We start from the raw sequence: 25,392 nt of genomic DNA on the forward strand, positions 1-25,392 counted from the left end.
TTTATTTCCCAGCTGTGCTAGCTGATCTGATAAAAGATCCCTCCTTCTATGAGCTTTGTCTTTATTTCTTTAAAGTGAGGTAGAGCATAGGACTAAAGGGACCTTCTTGATGAGTGAGTTCAGGTCTCTGCTAGACTGTGGAATATGTGTTGATAAAATAGCTTGCTGTCTCTCTCAAAGATTAAGTTACGTGAGTGTGATAGACCTATTGACTGTTGGCTTCTTGGAAATGCGTGTCTGACTTCGGGCCTAAGCATATTCATGGCTAATTTGTTCCTATTGCGTTTAAATTGACATCGCCCTTTAGTTTGACTGACTCCTGATGTCTACTCCAGTACTCCCAGTATGTGAGATCAATCAACCAGTTTGTTTTGTCGGGCATAATATATCCTGGGCTTTGCTTATTTCACAGCCAGTTAATATTGATGGCTTACATTTCCTTTCGGATCAACTCATAGACCCAAGCTTTTCCTCCCATCGCTGTTTCTAACTGCTGAACTCCCCGAGCGTCCTGTTCATTACTGAGTTCAATTTCATTTCTGACACTCTGCATTACAAGATTTGTGCAGCTCTTCCTGTATGGTGTTATAGTCCTCATTTGTACACAGAAATGCCTCCCCATTTTATGTCATCTACAAATGGCTTTGGGAGACTTCACATTTCTGCAGGACGGGCGTTAATAGGAATATAAGCTGAACTGAGCACTAAGGTAGACCTATTAAGAAGTCTGTTAGCACCTTTCTGGCATTTTAATGTTTTCTTGCCTTAGCCAATTTCTTACTCACCTTAAAGCTTTTTTTTTTCCTCACTATAGAAACTTATCTCCAGTTCTCCTGAAAATTTTCCATGTGGCACAGTACTAGATACCCTACCAAAGTACAGAAAGGGTAATGCGTTCCCTTTCTCTCGGAACTCGGTTCTTTTCCTCCAGGGAAAGATGATTTTAAACTTTCAACTTAATTGCGAATGAAACATCTTTAGTAATTCCATGCTGGAAAAGGGTGGAAAATTCAAATGTCTCTGCGCGTTTAAAATTTGTTTGGTGTACTGTTGAGATCAAACTGGTGGGATACTTTTTTTTTCTTTCGCTCTTAAATATAGTTACTCACTTGTTACTCTCCTGTCAGAATGTAAATTACTGACAAGGGTTTTATAAGAAATCTTCGCAGGTTCATGTGTAATTTTGTGTGCTCACTGTATTACAGTTCTGGAATGGAGATTACCTGCTTACTCTGATACAAGTGCATTAAGTTATTTGAGTTTTGTTTCCATCTTCAGGTGATAACAGCCTCTTCCCATAAGCTCACTAACCTGTCCGTGGCCAGCCAGCTCCTCTTCACTGGAAGCTGAGTCAGAGCATTCATTTCATTTTAGAAAGAAAAGTATCTTACAATTCCATCTTCATTGTGTGGTGATCCTGCTGCTTTTCCCTCTGTTCTGTTCGTATTCATAGGACTGAAAAGCCTTTTGGTGCAGCTTGTAATATTCTTTGTATGGTCTAACTTGAATTGCTCATTTCTCCTTTTTTTTTTTTTTTCTTGCATGTCTTTCTTCGCTAGCTTTTCCTTTTGACCTTTTTTCAGTTCTTATAGATTATCAAACTACTTCTAACATCTTTTTGGAAGCACTTGCTTGACAACTTTTTTCCCCTTGCTTGAAATATAAAATCCCGATAGCTTTAACACCTTGGACTTGAAGAGCATCCAGGCTTCTTCCACATTCAAATTCCTGGTCTCCTCAGTCACAGGTTTTTAAGCTAAATTTCTTAGCTTATCAAAATTCACATTTCTTAAATAAAATCTATTACAACTGTTTGCAAGTTATCTTGAATTTAAACTGAACTACATCATGCTTGCTTAACCCCGCAGTGTTTTCTCAGACATCCTCATACACAGAGATGATGACTACTTTCCAAAATAAAACCCTTGCCTCTGTGTGGTGAACTCCCAGTGTTGTAAGTGGGTGTTGTCTGCACAGAGCAGCTGCAATGGACATGTTTATTTGGGTTTTTTTTGACGTAATGACACAAAAAAGCATGAGTCCAAGAAATTTCACAAAGCTTCAGTGTGCAAAACCACGGTAGGGTTCTCTCTAGTTACAAAACACAAACTGTTAGTTCTGTTGTTGTCCTACAGTATAAGTAACTTTCTCCAAGAGAGACTTCTTCATAAGAAGGGAGTCAAACTGGTATTAAAAAATCTGCCAATACAGTCAGGTGACAGTAAAACAGACTGGTGACTGTGTTTACAAAAACTCTCCTTCTCGTGACACTTAAAGTGAATCTTGCAGTATCAGACAGAAGCAGCAGAGCAGGATCCGTTCTGCTCCACGAAACATTAGTGCGTTCTCAACAGCTCTGCTAGGGTTTTTCAGAACACGCACACAGGATATGGGAAGCAACCAATCTCTGAGTAGTTGTACCAAGGACTGATCCAGTTACCAACGTTTGGCTTTTACACTTACTAATAAAACGTATACTTAGTAATAAAACGTCGTGTTTCCTTACTGTGTTGGATGCATTTACCACACTGTAGTAGCTCTGAGGATATACTGGCGTTAAGGTACCTTTGGGAACATGGTCTCTTTTGGTTGGAGTACATGAAAGGGAGTTTAAAATATCCAAAGTAACTGCTTCAGTTACATTGGGTGATGGAAGGAAGCCTCAGTAATAGGGCAGGTTTCCCCAGATGGTTGTCTCGGTGCTTGAAGGTTACGCTTAGCTAATCAGAAAAGCTTTTCTGTGTGATGTGTGTGTTTTGAGAATAACTTGAAGGATTCTTACCTAGATGTTCACCTCTGGTTTTATTTAAACATGTTGCCCTCAGTGGAATGGGAGTATAATCTGTAACTTCAGTTTGTTTCCCTATGTAGAATGTCCTGCTTGGTGAATTCTCTTATTTTAAGGCTCTGAGAGGATGCTACTTACCACAAAGCAGATTTTTTTTTTTTTTTTTGAGTCTCAAAAGCCAGACACACGTTCCAGCTCTGCGCCTCAGTACATAGAGAACCGTTAATCATGGTGACAACCTAACTTCCAGAGGAAAGCTGACATTTCAGGTTATTAAGTCAGAAAATGATTGGGAGAAGTTTAATGGCGGGTAAACAAATACCTAACAAATGGAAGTTTCAAAACCTAATTTAAAAATGTATTTTAAGTAGTTACCAGTCAGCCTGCAGAAGCATGTGAGGCATTTCTAAAATAGAAACTGCGATGGCTCATGGAATAATGCATGATCAGTCATGTCATTCAAAATTACCTGTCAGCTGCAGGCAGGCAGGTTCCTCTTTTTCTCTCCCCCCCTCTTCTTTCCCCCCCCCCTTTTTTTTCCCCCCATCTCTCTTTTTTTTTTTTTTTTTTTCCCCTGTACAGCTTCAAGTCAGAGGATGAGTGCTTATACTTTGTCATTTGTGTCTGCAGAAGCTTACATCTAGGTAACCTGAAGTACTGCTTTAATATGCTAGGTTAGAACAAATCAGACCCTGGGATATATCACAGTGAGTTATCATCCGGAAATGGCAGATGGGACATTGGAGTTGGTGGAACAGTCACGTAAAGTTACAGAGTGAGTCACTGGCAAAGCTGGGAGGAGTGAAGATTTTTAGGCATTATCTGGGAGTTCAATCACTAGTTTCCACCGCTTAGGAGTGGTTGTTGGCAGTATAACCTGGTACCAGGTACGTACGCTCCAACTGATTTTACTTGCGCTGAGACAACGTCTCTTTGGTATCTTGTAACTTTTCATGGACAACTGTAGTAAAATAATGGTCTTTTTTACTGGGAAGAAGAGGAACCTGCTGCACCCTTTTACTTTCTCCCCTAGTATGAACTGGTTAGTGATAGTTCTGTTATTTTTCCAAGGTTTTTGTAACCTACCACTGATTTTAGTATCTTAGCAGGTACTTAAAATGATGATGCACGTTTTTCTTTCTGCAGAAACTGTATTTCTGTCTTAGAGCTTCACTCTCCAAAGACACTTAGTGTGACTACCAGTTGTATATACCTGCTGTATGTTCTAAGAGAGGGGGAAGACAGTATCAAGGGTGACTAGATTTCTGTTTTCATGAAACTTCCTCTTTATTTCGGGAAGCAAATTTACTGTGATGCTAAATTACTGTTTCCTTTTGGCAATAGGTCATAGCAAACGACAGAAGCCCACTGGTGGGTAGAGTCCACTGGGAGAAAATGGTGAAGAAAGTATCAAGATTCGGCATACGTACTGGCACTTTTAACTGTTCCAGTGACCCCAGGTATATTCTTAAAGGATTATCTAAATCCCAGGAATATCTGAAGTCTCAGCTGCATTCTGGCAGCAGGGCTTGCTATGTTGTAGAAGTAGCTGTGACAGAAGGTGGCTTTATTCATGTTTTTATCTCTACTAAAGTCTGTTCAGAATTCTCCATTACATTATTTATCAGCATCATAAACACAGATCTGCAGCTTCCTAAAGCATGATGTGGGAAATACGTGATTAGACTATGCGGAGTGTAATACAGCAGCGGAAGGGAATGAATAGAAGAATCTGGCCTTACAGTCCAGGCATTCGGGGACAAGAACTGTGCTTGCTTGGGACAAAGCCGAATATATATAGCCCACATAAGGGAGCTGTATCAGTTGCAGAGTTGTTACATTGCCATCTGGAAGGGAGAAGCGCAGGTTAGCATGACCCTTGCAAACAGTGCCCGCTTCTCAGGATTACTGAGAAGTCCTGTTCCCTGACCAATGGGGGTATGTTTTTGTGTAAACTTGCACACACCCTTTGACAACATACAGTGTGTTATGCAGCATTCACTGTTGTTTGCTTATGATTTTGAACAAGGAAGAGGAGCAGAGCCAAAGAAGCTATTAATAATTCCATGCTGCTGTAAAAAGAATTTTTTTTTTTAACATTTTGTTGGAAGCTTTTGCTTCACATGATGGAAAACTTTGTCTAGAATTCCAGTGGTATGTGTGGATACGCACACGTCTTACACAGCCTGAGTCCTAAATGTTTACAGAAATCTCAAACTTAATCATAAGAGAAAATGCTTAGACTTTGCAGTGCTTATGCAAAATAATGTTGTATAATCAAAACACTGGTATTTCAACAGCTTAAAAATTTGGCAGGGTTTCTCTTTGCAGAGCTCCTAACTAGTCTTAATGTTATGATCAAATACTATGTTTTAAATTAATTCATTTTTCCCTAATACAAAAAAATGTTTTGTTGAGTAAGCCCTCATGAATAGGTTTCATCAGGTTGCAGCTGAAATTCAGAATGACACTGCATGCTACAGTAGTCAGGCTACATTTATTAGTAGGGTCATATTGTATGGCTCCTTCTGAAAACATTACCTTCAGATTCCTGAGATGGGGAGTTGTAATTGTCTAAATATGAGTTGGTAGACCACAGCCAGAGAGGATGTAGGTTAGATGGCTCATGACTGAGGCTGATGGCCCCTGTTTCAGCGCACAGGGTTTTCGGAGGCAGTTTGCGTGCCTGCTGGCTGTGTAATGTTGCGATTGTTGACGGTTGCCAGACATTTCCTAAAAGGAGGACTAGATAAAGTGGAGGGCATAGTAATGCTGGCAGGAAAGATGCGTGAGAGAAGGCATCTTCTGAGTCACCAGACTTGTCTCACAGTTAACTGAGGTCTGCACCACTACTCAGGGTTTGGCCTTGAAGAGCTTTTGGGTATGGATTTGGAGTTCATCCCAGCTCAGTGCTCTGCCTGCCGGGCAGTGGGGGTATTCTTTTAGCCCACATCATCCGGCAGCACGTGTCTGCTTCTTCCTCCGCCAGCTTCGTGGCGAGCTCTCTCACCACACCTCGTAGCCTGGCTGCGTCCTTCCAAAATGGCCCCAGTAGGAAGTGGACACTTGTCAGCTTCGTTAAAGCAACTGTGAACAGACCAGTGCTTTGTTAACTTCACCCCACTTTTGCCTGGAAAAACTAGGACAGAAGGAAGCAATGGGAAGGTTATCTGCAGGCTCAGGAAAGCTGTGGGACATGGAGTTACACTGCAGTGGTTTTCTTCTTGGCTGGAAGGCCAAGGAAAAATAGCTTCTAATACTAAAGGTTTATGGTGACAAGTCAGCTTGCGTATTTTTCAAATCCAGCTATAAAGCGTGACTGTGTGGCCTTGTTTGCTGTAATGACCCATGAACATTAACACTACTCTTCATCCTGTTTTATGAATACGTATCTCTTTACAGCATTTCTGTAAGATAGATAACATGTGTTGTAAGAACACACTTTGCTAGAGAATATTGGGTGCCCATAGTTCCTACTATTATTAAAGACTCTCAGGTGCTCAGCATGTCTCGTTTTTGGGCTGGTAACAAATGTAAGGACTGCGGCTCCAGGGATATGAAACTCTGTAACCTAACCTGCCATTTTCTTTGTAGATACTGCAAGAAAAGGGGTTGGCTGAAATCCACTCTCATTATGTCGGTTCCGCAAACCAGCACCTCCAAGGGAAAAGTAATGCTTAAGGAATACAGCGGGCGCAGAATCGAAGTGGAGCACATCTTCAAATGGATCACAGCCCATGCTGCTTCTCGGATCAAAACCATCTACAACTCCGAACACTTAAAAGAAGAATGGAACAAGAGTGACCAGTACCGTGTGAAAATATACCTGTTTGCCAACCTCGACCAGCCTCCGGCCTTCTTCTCCGCACTAAGTGTAAAGTTTACTGGAAGAGTAGAGTTTATTTTTGTGAACGTGGAAAACTGGGACAATAAAAGTTACATGGCAGAAATTGGTATCTACAAGACACCATCGTACATACTTCGGACTCCCGAGGGGATTTACAGGTATGGAAACAACACTGGTGAATTTATATCACTACGTGCCATGGATTCCTTTTTGCGCTCGTTACAACCAGAAGTTAATGATTTATTTGTTTTAAGCTTAGTTTTGGTTAATCTGATGGCTTGGATGGACCTGTTTATTACACAAGGCGCTACTATAAAGCGTTTTGTGGTTCTTATAAGCACTTTAGGGACGTACAATTCATTATTAATTATTTCTTGGCTGCCCGTGTTAGGTTTTTTGCAACTACCCTACTTAGACAGCTTTTATGAGTACAGTTTAAAACTCTTCAGGTACTCTAACACAACTACTTTGGCTTCTTGGGTAAGAGCCGACTGGATGTTCTACTCTTCGCATCCAGCTCTCTTCCTCAGCACGTACCTTGGTCACGGTTTACTAATTGATTACTTTGAGAAGAAAAGAAGACGCAATAACAACACCGATGAAGTAAATGCTAATAATTTGGAGTGGCTGTCAAGCCTGTGGGACTGGTACACCAGCTACTTGTTTCACCCTATTGCTTCTTTTCAACACTTTCCTTTTGACTCAGATTGGGATGAAGACCCGGATTTGTTCCTAGAGCGGTTGGCCTTCCCCGACCTCTGGCTTCACCCTCTGATACCAACCGATTATATAAAAAACTTACCGATGTGGAGGTTTAAATGCCTTGGCGTCCATTCTGATGAGGAAGTGCTGGAAACCTTTCAAGACAGCGAAAGTGACTCTGACAGTGAAAACAAAGAGGTCTTCAGCAGCGAAAAAGAAGTCTCGGAGAACGATGAGCTAAACGCGTTTCACAGGCGCAGGGAAGGAGAGCCTGGGTGCGGTGCCGAGACCTGTTCGTGTGCCAATAAATATTGTCATCACGAGCCGCATGAACGGAAAGCGAGGTCCTACGGCTCCTACAGCACCGCAGGTGACATGGAGCCAGATTGGTCAGCTTGGCCCTCCGAGATGTTGCACTGTACAGAATGTGTTGTGTGTCTAGAAAATTTTGCAAACGGTTGTCTGCTGATGGGCTTGCCGTGCGGCCACGTGTTCCACCAGAATTGCATCGTGATGTGGCTGGCCGGCGGGCGACACTGCTGCCCCGTCTGCAGGTGGGCTTCGTACAAAAAAAAGCAGCCATACACACATCCGCAGCCTTTGTCGAATGATACCCCATCTTAGCTGTGTGCCCATGTCCTTCGTAAGCTTTCAGGATATTACTGCTTGCCTTTTAAATGTTAGTCACTTAAAAGATTATGCGGTTTGAAGTTTTAGTTTAAATGTTAGTGCAGTGAACTAAAATATACAAGATGCTAACGTTAACGACAGAATCATTTGGTTGCCTTGTATGTTGAACTGAATGCATACTTACCGTACAATAACTTTTTTTCTTTTCAACATCTGGAAACTCGATGCTGTTTTTGTAAGCACAAAAATCAAGCCTACAACAGAAGCGTACTCCAGCAAATGTTTACAGGTTAGGATGTGGGTGAAATTGAAATTCTAATCAGAGGCAATTGCTTAATTTAAGTGTTTCTTATTTTAGAGTCTGTTCAGCACATCTTTGTTGAATAATGTATGTTGTAAGACAGTACCATTTAAAATGAAATTGGTGAAATAAATTATTTTAAAAGGAGATTTGTAATGTTAATTGTTTTGATAAATATTTTGTGTGTATGGTTACGGATGTCTTGCTGGTCTGATTTATCTGTGAAGAAAATAAAAATATAACACAACTTTTGTGACTAATAAATCATCTCCTAATGATGCAGGAATTCATTGCTCCAGTGTCAGCCACTGGCCAAGCGGGAGGTGATGGTGTTTCACTGGGAACTACTTCCGTCGTAAGTCCTCTGTGTTGAGGTGCTTCTCAGCTTGACAAGTGGTTTTCCAGTTGATTACAAGGAAGAAGTTGATTGTTAGGAGACTTCAGGGTAGTGCTTCTACAGCCTTGACGCAAACCATCGTGAAGTAGCAGAATATTGTCATGCAGTGACAAAAGTGGCTTGTAAAGGTAAAAATTGCCAGATTCCAACTGCTGGTATTTTGAAGTGATCTCTGATCTCTTGGAGAAAAGTGGTAGTTGTTTGATGCCATAAAAAATTGAGTCTGTTGTTTTCTTTATATTTTAGTATGAAACTGTGGGTTTGGTTGTACCTTTCAGAAATCATCTGGCTGCAAATCCACAGAGGAAATGCTGGCAGGAAAAAAAAAAAAAAAGAGGGTGCAATGATGCAAGTAGAAGAAAAGGCTAAACTAGAAAGGTGTTTTCAGTTGTCTCATTGTTTTATTTCTTTTCTAGTTCTTGCCCGTGTTGTATGAAAGGAAGATAATTGAATGAAGACAGTAATAGGAAATGTAAACATGGGTCCCCTCTTGCAGTTACGATCTGTCTCTCTCTGTGCCTTTACAGAGGGTTGGAGGCTGGTGCTCACAAAGCTCTCTGGCATTGTTTTATCTGTCCAGGGTCCCTGGGCTCTAGTTTTTTCAGTAACAAATCTTTCGTGCCTCCAGTCACCAGGTGTCTTCCCAAGAGGATATTCTCCTAATAATCGGAAGAGCTGACAGTTGATGGTTGGATTTGATGATCTTAGAGGTCTTTTCCAACCTTGATGATTCTATGATTCTCATCAGGAGAGCTGTTTTTAATTGCGAGTGCTTTTTCCTATTGCAGAACTGAAGCAGGGAGGTAGAAGGGGTGTAATATCACCAACTCTCCCATGGTCCAGCAAGTAATTTTTATTCCAGTTGAGGCCTGTCAGTACATGCCCTTTATCTGTCATTACAGCCACGGCAGAGGCATAATGAGGGCAAAGAGCGTTTCTGCTTCCAGTTTGTGCGGCAGTGTGACACTCAGCCTATGTGCATATTGTAAGCAGCTGGGGCTGAAATCCATATTGTTTCAGGACTGTCTCGAAACCCACACTGAACTGAGGCCTTGCCATCTCCAAAGGGGAAATGGATGAGAGCTTTTGAATATAAATAAGGCTGTAGTTTATGTACTGAAGTACACACGGTCCACCATAGCCTTTTGCTTGTACCTTGGTGTTTGCCAAAATGCTGAGAGCAGTACGTCCAAGCGACGCTGCGTCCCGGGGACACTGCGTGCTTCTGGAGCACTGCTTTGCTGCTGAAAGCTGACCTCCTCACACAAAGCCTGAGCCCAAGCAGCTCCTGTGTGCAGGTTCAGCCTTACTTGTTTCAGCTGAAGACTTGTTTTAATGACCTCAGCTGCTGTACGAGTCCAATTCTTTTGATGAATGACACAAAGTACTGTTTAATTAGCAAGAGAGCCGCACTGGGCACAGCCGTATGAGCAGATAATTATGACCAGTAGAAAGCTGTGACTGAAAGTTCGGTCCCCTCGTGTCTGTTAGCCTGCGTTATATAAATTGTTGTGATCCAGTTCCTGGTGATGCATCTGTTTCAAAATCTGCAGCAGCTGGTGTAGTGTATTGGTAGTCCCAGCAGGAAAGAAAAAGCAGTTGGATGTATTTATTTTATGAAATGCTCGTGTCAGTAGCAGCAGAAGCATCCAAGTAGGATTGTTTTCTACAGAGCGCAGAATCTCAGACAGCCCTTACCCAGTGTGTTAACAGTTTAAAATCTGGAGAACAGAGCAAAGACTGTGCCTATAACAAGGTCAGCAGTTTTGCTGCTCGCTTATTTTGCCTTGCTGGGCTGGGTTGTAAAGTGTCTAAACAGAGATGCTAAGCACTCCTGAACTACAGTGTTTTATTCTCTCACATCTTGTGCCTGAAAGCTGGCCACCAGCTGTAAACAGAAAGTGTCAAATGATTGATGTGAGGTTATTTATGTCAGTAGGTTTAACGAGGGCGATGGATGTTTCGTGCTGCTATGAAGAGAGGATGGATTTAGATCATCTCTGGAAGTCTTTGCCAGTCTCAGCAATTATGGTTTTGTTACGCTGGCTTTCCTACTGCTGGTACTCAGCCCAAAATGAAAGCTCTTCTTTCCGAAGTGTATTTAGATCTGGTTTTCATTCTGCATCGAGTCTTGGAAGGAAAAAAGACAAAGGAGAACTGCACATTTTTGTAACTGTTTACAAAATATCTTTCTCTGGGAATTAAATAATGAGGGTAAGTATAATTGTAAGGTATTGGAGTTAGACTAAGTTAATAGCACCTTTTTCTTCTTAAGCTTCTGCACTCCTTCTGTACATTGGTGATTATTTCTAGTCCTCTGCATCTCGCTTGCGCATTGAGGCGCAAGGAGATGGAGCGACTTGCCAGAGCTCACCCCGCAGCACCCAGCAGGGTGGCTCCAAGCTGCCCGTTCCTTTTGGCCAGGTTACCCACCCTTTGCTGCAGAGAGGATGGTGGAGAGCAGAGATGAGCCAGGCCTTGCCAGTGGGGCATCTCGGAAAGAGCCCTGGCAGCTGAAGACAAGGCAGGCAGCATCTGCTGTGCTACGACCTGCTTCTCTTTGGGTCTCCTGCGACTCTTCCCTGGGCTGCAAGGGAAAGATACGAAGTGTAGTTTGAGTCACCCCTTGCATGCCTTGATTTTATAAATACTCTGTGCCTTCCTGCAATCTGTGTGACGATGGGGCGAGGGCAAGCGGTGATGTAACCAAGCGGTGATGTAACCTGCTCTGTCATCTGCTTTTATTGCTCTTAAACTGCAACAGCCCACAGAATCACAGAATGTTTGGGGTTGGAAGGGACCTCTGTGGGTCATCTAGTCCAGCCTCTGTGCCAAAGCAGGGTCGCCTACAGAAGGCTGCACAGGACCTTGTCCAGGTGGGTCTTGAGTATCTCTAGAGAAGGAGACTCCACAACCTCCCTGGGCAGCCTGTTCCAGGGCTCCGTCACCCTCAGAGGGAAGAAGTTCTTCCTTGTGTTCAGCTGGAACTTCCTCTGCTTCAGTTTGTGCCCATTGCCCCTTGTCCTGTCGCTGGGCACCACTGAAGAGTCTGGCCCTGTCCTCCTGACACCCACCCTTGAGATATTTATAAGCATTTCTAAGGTCCCCTCTCAGCCTTCTCTTCTTCAGGCTGAACAAGCCCAGCTCCCTCAGCCTCTCCTCATAGGAGAGATGCTCCAGTCCCCTCCTCATCCTCGTAGCCCTGCGCTGGACTCTCTCCATGAACTGGGGAGCCCAGCACTGGACAGAGTACTGCAGATAAGGCCTCACCAGGGCAGTGTAGATAGAGGGGAAGGAGAACCCCCCTCGACCTGCTGGCCACACTCCTAATGCACCCCAGGATCCCATTACCCTTCTTGGCAGCCAGGGCACACTGCTGGCTCATAGTCAGCATAAACTTATGCCACTCCACTTCGCCATGCCCCCGTCCTACAGCTGCTCGGGCAGCACGAGCACCGGAGCCAAATCCTCTTAGCCCCTCCGTACCCGCTTCTGCTGGGTGCCCGCGCCACACGCAGCGACGCAGAGCTATGTGAGGGGTCCGCCGCCGTCTGAGGGGCTGCACGGGGCCGTGTGCAGCGATGCGGGGCCGTACGGAAGGGCTGCATAGGGCCGTGTGCAGCGACGCGGAGCCATGCGGAGTGGCTGCATGGAGCCCTGTGAAGCGCGCCTGCGCCCCTGCCCGATGGCCATTGGGACCGCCCCCCTACGGCGGCGCATGGGCAGTGCGTTGGGGACGGGGCGGAGCCGTGCGCATGCGTATTAAAAGGGGGCGGAGTAGCGCGGGAGCGGCGCCGCATGCGCAGTGGGGACCGTCCGCCCCCGGCAGCGGGCGGGGCGGGGAACCCGGAAGGGCCGGGAGGGGGTGGCCGCCATGGGCCTCTTCGGGAAGACCCCCGAGAAGCCGCCCAAGGAGCTGGTGAGGCATCAGGCGGAGGCGGGGCGGGGGTCGGCTCGGGGCCGCGGCGAGGCCTGTGCGAGGCGCCGGGGGCCTCGCCTCGCCTCGCCTCGCAGCGCCGGGCCCGGGGCTGAGGGGAAGCGTTGCGGGTTTGGAGCGGGCGGGGTGTCCCGGCCTGTCGCCGCGTCGGCGGGTGAGGAGTCTCTGCCCCCCGTCGCCGGGCGGGCTGGGGCTCCCCCGCGCCTCGTTGCTTCCTCTCTGCTGGCGGGCAGCGGGGTCTCGGGGCGCTCGGCCCGATGCCCAGCCCTGCTGCACGCCGGAGGTGCGCGGGGAGCTGCTCGGGGCGGCGGGAGCTGTAGCCGAAGGATCGATGAGGCCTGCGTGGCTTAAAATTATCCATAGCTGAGGTGTTAAGACTTTGGTTTCTTTTTTCTGGGGCTGCAGGTAAACTGTGTGAGCCTTGCTTCTATTCCTAACGTCACTGTGAAGCAGAATAATCGTGATACTGGCTGATTTCAGTGTTGCCTTTCATATCACTGCTAACGTGGTAGTAAACAGATCTGCTGTTTGGCGGGGGGGGGGAAAGATCAGATACGATAGAGTTACTAAAAAAGCAAAAGGGAGAAGGTGATGGATACTGTCACAGATACTCCCTGCTGCTTTGTAGCAGCCACGTCCCAGGGCAGGGAGCTGTAGTCGTCCCTTGTGGGGTGATAGTGTTAGATAAGGGACTTCCTTTTGGCAGTGTGCTTTACCTACCTCCTCTACCTGTGTCAGAGCACCATGCAGGCTCGTTGTGGTTTGCTCTGTTCACGAGCAGCATTGGACGATACCACAGAGCGACGGGGTTTGGGGACTGCTGGTCCCCATGGTGGGATAAAGCAGCAGGCAGCCGTTGAACCTGCGCGATGTGGTTACGCTGCACTGCTAAGTTGTTGTTTCGTGTCTGATGACCGCTCTTTGCCCTTCCATAACTGACAAGCCTGTCATATTCTCCAGTAGCACAGCGTGTCTGTGGGTCATGTTGGAGCTGTTTGCAGAAAAGCCTGCAAAGGCACTAGAAAGTGGGTGTGCCTGACCAGCACGGAGAAGGGACTTGGGTCACCTTGCCGTCGTGAGCATCCTCTTGGGTTGCAGGCTGGCATCGTGAATTCACAGGCTGTAACAGAGATATCGAGAAACCCTTTTAACAGTAGGAAATGTTTTTCTGTCTGTATCTAACTGCACAGCTTTAGAAGGAAGAATAAGTAGTTATTTCTGCTTACTGGATGATGGAGAAAATGTACCGCTTACCTCGTGTCTGTTGACAGCTGTACACAAGGTACTGTCCTGAGCAAGGCAATCCGAGCACCACAGGAGGTGGCTGATGATGAGAAGACACTGAGATTTTTTGATGGCAGTGAGTCACCCTGGGTTTGTTTATGTGCTTGCTGGCTGCTGATGAGAAAGAACTTACTGGCTGAATGGTACAAGGCAAACATCTTCAGTCCTTGTGAGTAGCTGGCGATGCATTTCACCCTGTCTAAAGCTGGGGATCTACTGTACATTTAATGCCACATCTGGATTGTTGGAGCTAAAAAGGTGGTTTTCCTCCAGTGTAGTCTGACTGGTTTGTTTGAGCTTAGTGTTCTACTGGCTGACTCTCCAGTGTGGTACGATGCTGTCAGAACGACATTTTTTTATGTCAGAACTGGAAGCGGAATAGTTTCATCAGCATGGAGTTGTGCTTGGGGTAGTTAGCCTTGATTAGCTGGCAAAAGCGCTTCAGTTTCCAGCATTGCTGCATCATGCCGTGCTTTGTAGCTGTATGCCTGGTGTCCAGTGTGAGATCAGCAATACAACTTCTTTACTGCCCAACAAATTGCCGTATCTCGTGTAACTGGAAGGATGCGGTAGTCTAGATGGGAGTCGGTGGGATTTCCTCCTCCTCTTGTGCACAAAACTGGTGGTGGGTGTTGGGCAGGCCAGGGAATGCAGAAGCCGCCAGCTCTGCCTTTACAAGGAGAGTCGTGTGAAGCAGCTTATCCCCGGGCGGTGCTAGGGATGAGCTATCAAAGAGTTTTCTGCTGTCGGAGTTAACAGGCACTGATGATGACATGCGGGCAGTCGCGGTTTAATGGTGTCTTTGTGCTGGGTTGGCAAGCTGTGAGTCCTGCTGTAGTTCATCTGACAGCTGCCGGTTGCGCTGGTACATGAAGGCTTAGTGCGTGTCAGTTTGTTCTAGAATACAAGTTTTGGAGCAAACCTCTGGAAGATGTTATGTTTGAGACAGGACAGTTAGCCAGCCAGAGTTCAACCATGTTCTTCCTCAGCCTCTTCCCCCTGCTTTTCTCCCTCTAGTGTAGGCATACTCAAAAGAGGGACCTTCTTAGCAGGGTGAGGAATGAATCTACATGACATGTTCCTGCCCTGTTCTGGACAGCAAGAGGGGAGGCTGCAGTCAGTCTGTCAAGGTTTCTGGGGTTTTTTTTCGCTGTAATAAAACAGGATTAAACTAAAAGGTACAGGAGGTTTCTGAACCCCCATCAAAACCTCTGCACACCCATAAAGTGTACACACAGAGCTCTGCAGGGCTTTTGGGTTTGGGGTTTTTTGCAGCAAATTTTGTGCTTGGGCAGCTCAGATGGTCACTGTCTGTAGTCAAAACATTGTCTTGTTCATCATGATTGAGAGCATTTCTTTTGAGACTGGTAACAGTCTTAAGAATCTGTCTGCTGGGTTGGGCTCGTGCGCTGAATAGCACTCTTTACAGTTCTGTTATAAAGCTTATTCAGGTAGATGAAGCTTTTAATTTGAATTAAGAAAAGCCACATAGAAATCGGAGTGATTTTTGTATGATGCTATTCATACAGCCAACTAGACTTCTGGAGTGGCCTGTGCACTGCTGTGTACAGCATGGAAATGCATCCGTGAGCTGAAGGTCATCTGAATGCTTAGGGGATTTTTTTAGATACTGAGAAAAATCTGTGCTGCTAATAACACGAGTGGCATCAGAGCTCCACAAGCATTTGGTGCTCTGTTCGTATGCTCGTGTTATCTCCGATTCTGGTGTCGCACGGCCCCTCTCTGCTTCTCTGTTCGCCACAAGTGCTTGCAGTTGTGGGCTGGACGCCTGGCAGCTGCTGCCTGTCTGATGTCTGTGCTCCCCAGGGCAGTGGTCGCGGCAAATGGAGCCAGGAGTGCTGGAACGGGGAGACCCCAGCGGGTGCCAGGAGGGAAGCTGTGGAGGGGGCGGCTGTGTATGAACGCTCCCAACCGCAGGGGAAGGGAAGCTGGAGGGCAGAGCTGCCGTGTAGAGGGACCTGAGGAACCTCGTGGTGTTGAGCAGCGCAAGGCTGTGCACGTGGGACAACCATCCCTGCACATAGGGATCTGCAGCCCGGGGCTGGCTGGGCGGCAGCAGCTCTGCAGGGAAGGACCTGGGCTTCCTGTGAATAATAAATGTGAGTTTGTGGTGCACCTGCATGGTGATGAGGGCAAGCCAGGCTGCATCAGCAAGCTGCAGTCATCGTGTTGAGGCAAATGGCTGTTCAGTTACTCTGCTACTTTTGGTATTAGTGAGGCCACATCTGCAAAATGGTGACCTGGTTTGGGCACCCAGAGCGAGAAGGGTAGCAGCAAAGTGGGGAGAGTGCAGCAGAGAGCCACCAAGATGGTGGGGGACTGGAGCCCATGACACAGGAGGAGAAGCTGAGGGAACTGGGCTTGTTTTAGCTTGGAGAAGAGAAGGTGAAGGGGTCTAAAGCCTTCCGCTGCCTCTGGCGGGGCTGTAGTGAAGACACTTTTCAGGTGTGCCCAGTGACGGGAAAGGGGCAACAGCCACAGGTGCCAGAGGAGAACTTTGAATTGGACGTGAGGAAAGTTCTTCACCACAGGAGTGATGAAGTGCCAGAACAGGTGCCCGGAGCGGCTTGGACAGTGTCAAAACTCAGTGGATGAGGCTCCAGGCAACCTGCCTGAACTCTGAACTTGGTCCTGCTTGGAGACCTCCTGGGGCTCCTTCTGACTGAAGTGGGCAGTAGCACTCCTGACGATGTCGTTCCTGTGCTGCTGTCCCCTGCAGCAAGTTCCCTCCGCGCAGCAGCGTCGCTGTGACGTGGGAGTTAGCCAGGCAGTGAGCGTCTCCGATTCATGAACCACATCCTCCTTAACTCCTTGAGTCAAAGAATCGGTGGTATCTCTGCAATGTTTTTTTTTTTTTATTTGAATAATGAAATATGTAAACACGACTCATGACGTAAAGCTTGTGCATTTTGAAGTGCTTCTTTTGATATTGAATGGTTACATGAAAGTGTAAAAGCATAGTTTTAAAGTTGGAATTTCAAGTAACCCTCACTTTCTCTTTTTAAGGTCAATGAATGGTCCTTGAAGATAAGGAAAGAAATGAGAGTGATTGATAGACAGATCAGAGGTTTGTACTTGCATCTCTTTTTTTTTTTTTCCCTTCACTGTCTGCCTTCAAGGTTTTTTTGCTTTAACTGGGGAAGGCTGTGAATTCTAATAATCTGAGGTACAGTGTCACATCTGGAATAAAGGCAGATGAGTGTGATTCTGGGGCCAGGCTTAGTCTGTGTTACAAAATGACGTCGCTGTGAAGTTCTCCAAGTAAAATTTTCAAAAGAACCTGAATATTGTATGCTTCCAGTAAGACATAATGCCCTTAAATCCCATTTGATAAGATGAATTAGACTTGTTATCCAGAACTTCAGCCACGTTGATTCAATGAATAGTATTGGTGTGGTGTGTAATTCCATGCATAGAAAGTTCCGTGGGTGTGTATTGGTGTGAAGTACACATGCGAAACGAAAGTAGGCTACTGTCAGCTTGGGAAAATTGCAAACAGGAGAGAGGACCAAAAAAACAACTTTCTCAGTGGGTGTTTTCCTATTAAATTACGGGCATCACAGTTTTGAAAAGCAGAGAAGTTGCTTGTTATTACAGTGCTGCTAGTTCGGTTTCTTGTTCTCTTTTCTCCCCGCCTTCCCAGAATCTGAAAATAAGTTTTGGGCAGATTCTGTTTCCTCCTTTTTTTCTCCTACCCTGCCCTCAGGACCAGCCCATGGGATGTGCTGGTAAAGGGTATTTTGTGTCAGCATCTGGCTGTTGGGCACAGGACTGGTTTGGGTGACCCCTAAGCAGTACATTCTCCCTTCCCCCTTTCCTCCCCAGCCCCACGCTCTTGGAGTAAGCCAGCATGGTTCATGTCTTCTCCCACTTGTAGATTCGTGTGAGTTGGTGGGAGGGAGATGCTCGTGCAGTACGAAGTCTGTCTTTGTCCTCATCTGTAAAAGGAGGACAGGGTTTATGCCTCTTCCAGGCAAACTGAGGTACAGTGGTGTCCGTTGTGCTTCTGGATAGTTTTGCGTTCTCTGGGGCACTTTGTGTCACTGTGTTGGGCACAGAGCAACTGAAACGTGGCTGATCCTGTTAGCAAAGTATGTTTTAGAAGGAGCAAACTACCCACGTGTTCACTATTGATGGTTTCTGGAATTTTTGGTTTTCTCTCAGCTTTGTGCATGCCACAATACTTCTCATGGCCTATATAGATACATATCAGGTTATGTGGTAGTCTGATATTTTGACATGGATGTACATCTAGTTACTGTAACAGCTCTAAACATGTCTGTGTATGTATTTCAGAGCGTTACATCCAAAGAAATACACTTCAGCATGTGAGAGCTTAGACTAACCACCAATGATCCGCTCTTCTGATAATTCCCATTAAAATAAAGTACAGAATATCTTTGCCCATATTGTGCTGGGATTTCACGTCTTACCGAGTGTCAGCTGTGGAAGCACGCAGTTTTGCTGGATGCTTATCAGACTAGCAGGTGGCTGCTGAAGGGTGACAGCCACGTGCCACTGAAGGCTTTCTCAGAAATTACCCACTGTAGTTGGATTCTGCCATGCTTTATTGTTTCAGTCAAGATTCACACAGGAAATCGCTGCCGTCTCTGAGTGAGGATGCTGAGCAGGGACCTGTCTTAGTTTCCCTGGGGAGGGCAGCGCTAGGTGTGTTTTGACATGGCAACACGCAGATCCGCCGGGGATGGACTGGTTGGGCTTGGACCACTTGGAATGCCTGGCTCATCCAGTCAGTTACAGCAAGTTTCAAACCATCTGCTGTTGGACTCTTGCTGTTGTTGTGAGTTCTGTTTGGTGTAGGTTGCTTTTGAGGGCTTGGTAGGTTGGAAGAAACGAAAGACATCCTTGTGATTTCAGAATTGAATTTTTCGAGTCAATGTGGTTGGATTAATACAGTAGCTTTGTGCTCTGCTGAGCTTGCAGATCCCTCTGACAAGTGCTTCGGCCTGGGCTTTGTGCCCCCGTTGTGCTTGGCAGTGCTGCAGAGGGACTGGTGTAGTGACTTTGGCTCACTGGAGGTGCAACTGGCGGTGTCCTTCAGAGGTGGAGTTGACCACTTTTGCATATTTTATGCCACTAATCTCATATTCAGCAGTTCATCGTGCAAGTGGAAGCATTCACTCCAGTACGGGGCCCCGCTACCCTGGTTTGGAGGTAGTAACAGAACACTCGTGGATGGTTTTTAGCCTGGCAAAGTGAGTATGGTAATTCCTCAGCACTGCTGGAGCGCTCCTGGTGCTTTCTGTTTGCTGCTGCACCACTGCAGCTGTTTCTTACCTGTCTGATGTGCTGGGACCTGGCTCGCTCCTGTGTCTGACGTACAAATGTCTTCAAGCTTGTGACGTTTCTGCAGATAACAGTGGGGAAGCACCGAGGAGTACGTTTTGCTGATTATGATCCTACAGATTCCTGGCAGTCCTTGAGGATAAGGATGCCATTGAATGATACTGAGAGAATGACTCATCTTGAGTACAGGGCTCGTTAACTCCCACATGAGAAGCTGTGTCGAAGTCTCCAGGTCGGCCTGTGCCAAAAAAGTGTGCATTGATGCCTTTGTTTTTATAAAAAGGCAACTTTTGATTCTTGCCCGTGTGTAGCTTCTGTCTGGTATAAATTAAGAAGACTCGAATAAAACCAGATTTGAGCAAAGCCATTGCTAGAAAGAATTGTTCTTGTGGTTCAGCTCTTTACAGGAAAGTGTGCCTACCCCTTACTACCTGACTTCTTTATTTACTAGGATGATTTTTTTTGATTTTTTTTTTTAACTGACTTAGAGCCACACTTCATCAGTGCCTAATTTACTGCTGAGTCTGGAAAAGGAAGGGGGTTGATATGGCCCCTCCTTGTTCCTGTGTTTCTTACTCTGAGCTTTTTAGGTACCCGCCTGCTGCTGGACACAGCCGGTGTTATCAGACGGGGCTGAGGTGTGAACAATCACCCCAGATTTGCCAGAGAAATCTACGTTATTTAAGGAAGCTTATTTAGTGTGTTATATTTTAAATCCAGCTATGTCATGCTCATTTTGTACAGGCTTAGTTCGGTACTGCTGCTCCAGTGTGTTCTAATAAGAAGCTGTTGAAAGAAGCTGGATACCAGGAGAGTTTGAACAGGCAGTCAGAAGCTGTAGCTAACGATTTACCAGCATGCTAGTTTTCGCTGATAAATTACCCATAGCTTTGGCACCAGCCAGCCAGCTTATAATTTGAATGTGCCGGTTTCTACAAACACTTAATGCATCGTGTCTTTAAGTATGAGCAGTATAAACTCAAGATTTAACTCCTTAAGTACAAGTAGAGACTTGCCTGGGTGTCCAGCTGAGGCTCAATGAGTTGTGCCTGACAGGGGAATAATTAAGTCTATGTGCAAGCATGAAGGCTTTTTTTGGCAGTAATGAACAAATCTGTGGTTCTGAGTAACTCTTAAAGTTGTGGACATGCCCTTCTGTATTCACTGTATAAGTGGGTGTGGGTTTTTTTGGTTTTTTGGTTTTTTTTTAAAGACTGTGTATATCTAAAACTTTCCAGCCTTTGTGAGATCAGCCTTCTACAATCTTATGGAATGTATTTTTCCAGAAAAACAGATTTCAGGGATTTAGAAACAGTGAGGGCAGTTTTGCCTGCAGCAGCCCCCAGATTCACTTGAAGGTGGCCATAAGGGTTAAGCTTTGAATGTAGTCTGACAGGTAAGTATTTTTGCTAGTAAAATGCCTGTCTGGCTTCTGACACTACTCGTTTTACACTCCTTGTGACAGCTTTGTTCCTTCCTGGTGGAGTGGGGCTGTCTGGGGGTGAACACGGAAAAGGTAATCTTGTAAGCAGCAAATCAGTAATCTTAAACTGTGTGTGTATATATTATACATATATTTATAAACATACACACATATGTATCAGGCCCCTTTAATAGTCAGGAAATTATTCTGAAGTTGTAAGTCAAGGAGTCATCTCGGCATGCTTTGTTCTTGCTGGACTTTTCTTGCTTCTGAAGAATTCATCTTAGCTCAGCTTCATGCAGTGATATTCCTGGACAGTCCTTTACAGTGCTCTTAACTGTGAGGGAAATTAGAGATGGATGTTTAGTAATGAGAGTTTTCCTATGAATATTTAGTTGAATTAATCAGCTAACATGTAAATCAGTCTAGAACAAGGTCTTTGAGTAACAGAGGGAATCTGAAATCAAGGAGAAATGATTCTTTGCATTGAAAGTACACCCCAACAAGTGACTCGTTTCTCTTCCAAATCGTTAGCAGCTTGTCACTATTTGCTGTGTTTTTTCTGTGCTCCAGATATCCAGAGAGAAGAGGAGAAGGTGAAGCGGTCGATAAAGGATGCTGCCAAAAAGGGTCAGAAGGATGTGTGTGTGATCTTGGCAAAGGAACTGATCCGCTCCCGGAAGGCCGTAAGCAAACTCTATGCATCCAAAGCTCACATGAACTCTGTTCTCATGGGGATGAAGAACCAGCTTGGTAAGAACAACTTCTGAGCGCTGCTGGGTTTAGAGGTGAGGTCTGGGTTTCCATTTTCAGGACCAAGGCCAAACGCAGGCAGAGCTGGAATTTGGAAGCAGCCCTGCTCTTGTGAAGGGCAGCCCGTTCCAGTGGGCTTCAGAACCCAGGGAGATGCCTCCCACAGCAGGCCCGGAGGCGTGGGGTTGCTGCAGTCGCGCGTCCCCGCATCCAGCCAGGCTGAGCACCTACTCCCAGTAGGCACATGCACCTACACGCGCTTGCAGCAGAGCCTGTACCAGCACCCGTGTAAACACACGCAGCCTTCACACAGACACGAGCAGTGCTGACAGCTCAGTCCTGGCCTTCCTCTTCAGTCGATTAGGAGTGAGGTCTGCAGGTGGAATACATATATGTGTGCACACACAATGTGTAGGTGGTTCTGGTAGCTGCTCTCGGACCTGCAAAGCTGGCCAGCTGCCTGCTAACTGGCCCCAGATCTTCTCCTCTGCATGAGCTGCCGGTGCCTGGACCTGTAGGCCCCTGAGGTCTGTGTCTTCCCTGGTCCACCTTGATCCCTCGCTTCCTCCACCTTCAGTCCTTCCCCTAAACATCTGATAAAAAATTTCTCATGTTCAATCACTTTCCTGCAGTCCCCTTGAAAGATTCCATAGGAAGTTTTTCGTGGTTCAAAAAATGCTCTTTTCCCCGCATCCCATGCTGAGTGCTGTATCCCTGTGGGCAGTAACTCCCATCAGTCTGCAGGAGGTCCTGGAGACCGTTTCACCACTGCCCTGTCTGGGTGGGTTTCCCACCCTGGGCTGGAGCTGGCAGGGAGCTCCCAGTTAGCTTTTTGGGTTCCTGCCCCTCACTGTTCCCTAGATCCTCGCTGGCTCTCTGTTTCCTCTGATTAGCTGCTCAGCAGATAATCTGACACCTTTCTTCAGAGCCTGAGAGTTGCACTGATGTGATTCACACGTGCTCTGAAACAGACTTCTCTTCCAGCAATCTGGGGCACGTTTTCAGCGTGCTTTCCTGAAGAGTGTGAGTGCGTGCCTAGTATCCCTGTGTCCTTCTGGAGCCCATTGTTGTTACTGATTTTTGACAGGATCTGTAACGTGAGGTTTATTTTCTTCGGTAGAATTCCCTTCGGCTTGTATTGTTTCTCTAGCCAGAGTCTTAGGACGCTTACCAAGTCCTAAAAGGAGATGGGGCATGGTGTTTGATTTTCTCGCTGTGGCTGACTCCATTTGCCCTGGGGCTTTAGCACCTGCCTCGCTGTAAAGCCCACTGGGTCTTGTGTTCTCCCCCAGGTCCAGCAGATTCCCCTCATTCCTTACCCACATCAGAATTCTGTTGTAATCGATCTCCTGCAGTATTTTCCCTACCTTTAGAGCATTTTAGCCTGTCACGAGAGGAGAGCAGAAGGCATTAAAGAGAGGGAAAGACTTGGTGGAGGCTAAAGTACCGCTGAAGCGTCCAGGTGTTTCCCCCAGCCGTGCGTTATCCGAGCTATTTACTAGAGGATTTGAACACCGGATGAGTGATAAACCGGGCATCGCAGTGTGAACCTGAAGTGTAACCTCGCGACAGGCCGAACGTGGCTCCCTGTGCACCTCGCAGAATCACGGAGTGATAGGGGTTGGAAGGGACCTCTGGGGGTCACCCAGTCCAACCCCCCTGCCGAAGCAGGTCACCTACAGCAGGCTGCACAGGACCTCATTCAGGAAAGGGAAGCAGAGGCCATCTTGCAGCTTGAGGGGTCCTTTAAAAGAAAAACCCCTGCTGCCAGCATTTTCAGCTGACGGGGAATGTTCTGATACGCTTCCCCAAGCCATGGGGAGGAACCCAGCATTCAGCCTGGCCTTTGTATTAACTTGCTTCATCCTGGGGAAATGATGGCTGAAGGCAAGATTTCTGTTAGTTTGTTAATGTTAGAAGTGTGATGTTCTTAAAGAAATTGAGTACTAAAATGAAAAATAATGTATGCTGTACCTTCATTTTGCTTCATTAAGGAGTGACCATTTTATATACAAACAGGTAAGTTCTCCATGGCTAGGAAGCCGCAGTGTTAGGTGCCACCATTCACGGAGCTCAAAGTACCCCTAATTACTGCGTTTTGATTTTGGTGTGCCAACATAGGCAGGAAGAGCTTTTGAGCTAGATTGTGACAATAGCCCCTGCAAAGAGTATTGTTTAACTCAGTTTAAACCTATTTCCAGCTTATCTGCTTCAGTATTAATTTTCTAGCTTGCTGTTTGCTGTGAAACTATCGTGCTGGAACTTGTGCCGGCGTTAGTTTCCACTGCCCAGTGTCGGGCGGAAGGTCGGCAGTCGGCCGTGGCGCGGGACGGGAGCTCCGCTGGCACAGCGCTCAGCGAGAGCTCTGGCTGCGGAGGGCACAGGCGGGAGCTCCGCAGGGACCTCTCTGTAGGAGCTGGGTGCAAGCGGGCTGAAATCTCACTGCCGGCAATCTGGGTCGCTCCAGGTTCATCACAAAGGACCGAGATCTTTGCCAGAAACTTATTTTTTCTGATGTGGGTAGGGGTTGAGCTTTTCCAGGAAAGTAGACAAGAATGAAGCAGCAAGATGCCTGTTTCTTTTTTGAACTGAATTGCCTGAATGCATACGAATGTCTGTCCACGTAGGGAGGATATAATTTCTCTGCTTTCAGTGGTGCATGGATCAGTGAAGCTTTTCTGTGCCTCTCCTTCACAGCTGTCCTGAGAGTAGCAGGTTCATTGCAGAAGAGCACAGAAGTCATGAAAGCTATGCAAAATCTCGTCAAAATCCCTGAAATCCAAGCAACGATGAGGGAGTTGGCCAAAGAGATGATGAAGGTAAGACCTGTAGCGTCAGTAAGACTTGGGTGAACAAGAGCTGGTCGTTTGCGTGCTGTGCAACCGCTTAGGCAGCCCCTTCGTCCAAGGGCTCGTGTGAGCCCTGACAAGCAGAAATTAAAGTTGCACATAAATAGCTGGGGATTTCCTAGGAAGTTACTGGGGGAGGGGGGAAACCTGGACTCGGTGATGTCTGCAACAGGTTGGGTGTAAAGCTGGGAGCCGAAAAAAGCTGCTGGGGTTGAGGATGGAAGGAGGAACAGAGCGGTTGTTGCCAGGGCGGGGGGAGGCTCGAAGCAGGGTTCACTGCCCGTGTCCCCGAGCTGCTCTCTGTTCTGCGGAGACTGAATTTCCTGCTTTCAGGGATGAAAATGTTCGTTAAGAAAAACCCACCGCAGCCTGTCGGGAGTGGGAGGCTGAGAGTCCCATCTTAGGCAAGGTGGCCGTTCCGATACGGGGTTAAAACATCCAGCAGAGCATCTCCGTCCGATCAGACTGCTCTGATTTTAACGTACAGTGATTCTCCATCATGGCTACTTTCTTTTCAACTAACAGAGTTGTTTTGCTTTTTCCACCATGCTTACCACTTCGAGATTGTTTAGGTGAAATCAGCTTATTTCTTCATAATTTTACCGTTGTGCACCTGAACAATTTGGCCGTACCTAGGTTGCAACCCCCAGTTTTACAGCATGTTGTACAATTTATGCTTCGTAAAGCATGTGAAACACTGCTGCAAACCTGGAGCAAGCTGCGCTGTCAGTGTTCAGACATGCAACAACAAGGAGTAACAGCCTGAGAGTTTCCAAATGGGAACATGTGTGTTGAACCCTCAGTTTTCTGACAGCTTTTCCTGTGCACCGGTTGTACAGGTACAGCCATGGGCAGGGGTGTTGCCCAGCCCTCACAGCCCCAGGCACCAGCACAGGCTGGGGCGGACCTGCTGGAGAGCAGCTCTGTGGAGAGGGACCTGGGAGTGCTGGTGGATGACAGGTTGACCATGAGCCAGCAGTGTGCCCTGGCTGCCAAGAAGGCCAGTGGGATCCTGGGGTGCATTAAGAAGAGTGTGGCCAGTAGGTCGAGGGAGGTTCTCCTTCCCCTCTGCCTTAGTGATGCCCCATCTGGAGTCCTGTGTCCAGTTCTGGGCTCCCCAGTTCAAGAAAGATGAGGAACTACTGGAGAGAGT

General features: G+C 46.6%; 1 protein-coding gene across 5 annotated transcripts in view; it reads left to right on the forward strand.

The window, feature by feature from the left end:
• LOC104329612 (charged multivesicular body protein 3) overlaps positions 1-25,392 on the forward strand; it is a 37,046-nt gene that overhangs the window by 9,486 nt on the left and 2,168 nt on the right. Inside the window, exons 1-4 of one of the 5 annotated variants that reach the window (XM_075420313.1) lie at positions 12,466-12,584; positions 16,914-16,974; positions 21,211-21,390; positions 24,088-24,209. In XM_075420313.1, the coding sequence (XP_075276428.1) occupies positions 12,540-12,584; positions 16,914-16,974; positions 21,211-21,390; positions 24,088-24,209 (408 nt within the window). In that variant the 5' untranslated portion in view covers positions 12,466-12,539. Of the gene's footprint in view, positions 1-4,132; positions 4,249-6,382; positions 8,416-12,461; positions 12,585-16,913; positions 16,975-21,210; positions 21,391-24,087; positions 24,210-25,392 lie in introns of those variants that run through there. The other 4 variants (XM_075420311.1, XM_075420314.1, XM_075420312.1 and 1 more) reach the window with 4 other exon arrangements.

This window comes from Opisthocomus hoazin, chromosome 5 (assembly GCF_030867145.1).
Source record: "Opisthocomus hoazin isolate bOpiHoa1 chromosome 5, bOpiHoa1.hap1, whole genome shotgun sequence".
Classification (NCBI taxonomy): Eukaryota; Metazoa; Chordata; class Aves; order Opisthocomiformes; family Opisthocomidae; genus Opisthocomus; species Opisthocomus hoazin.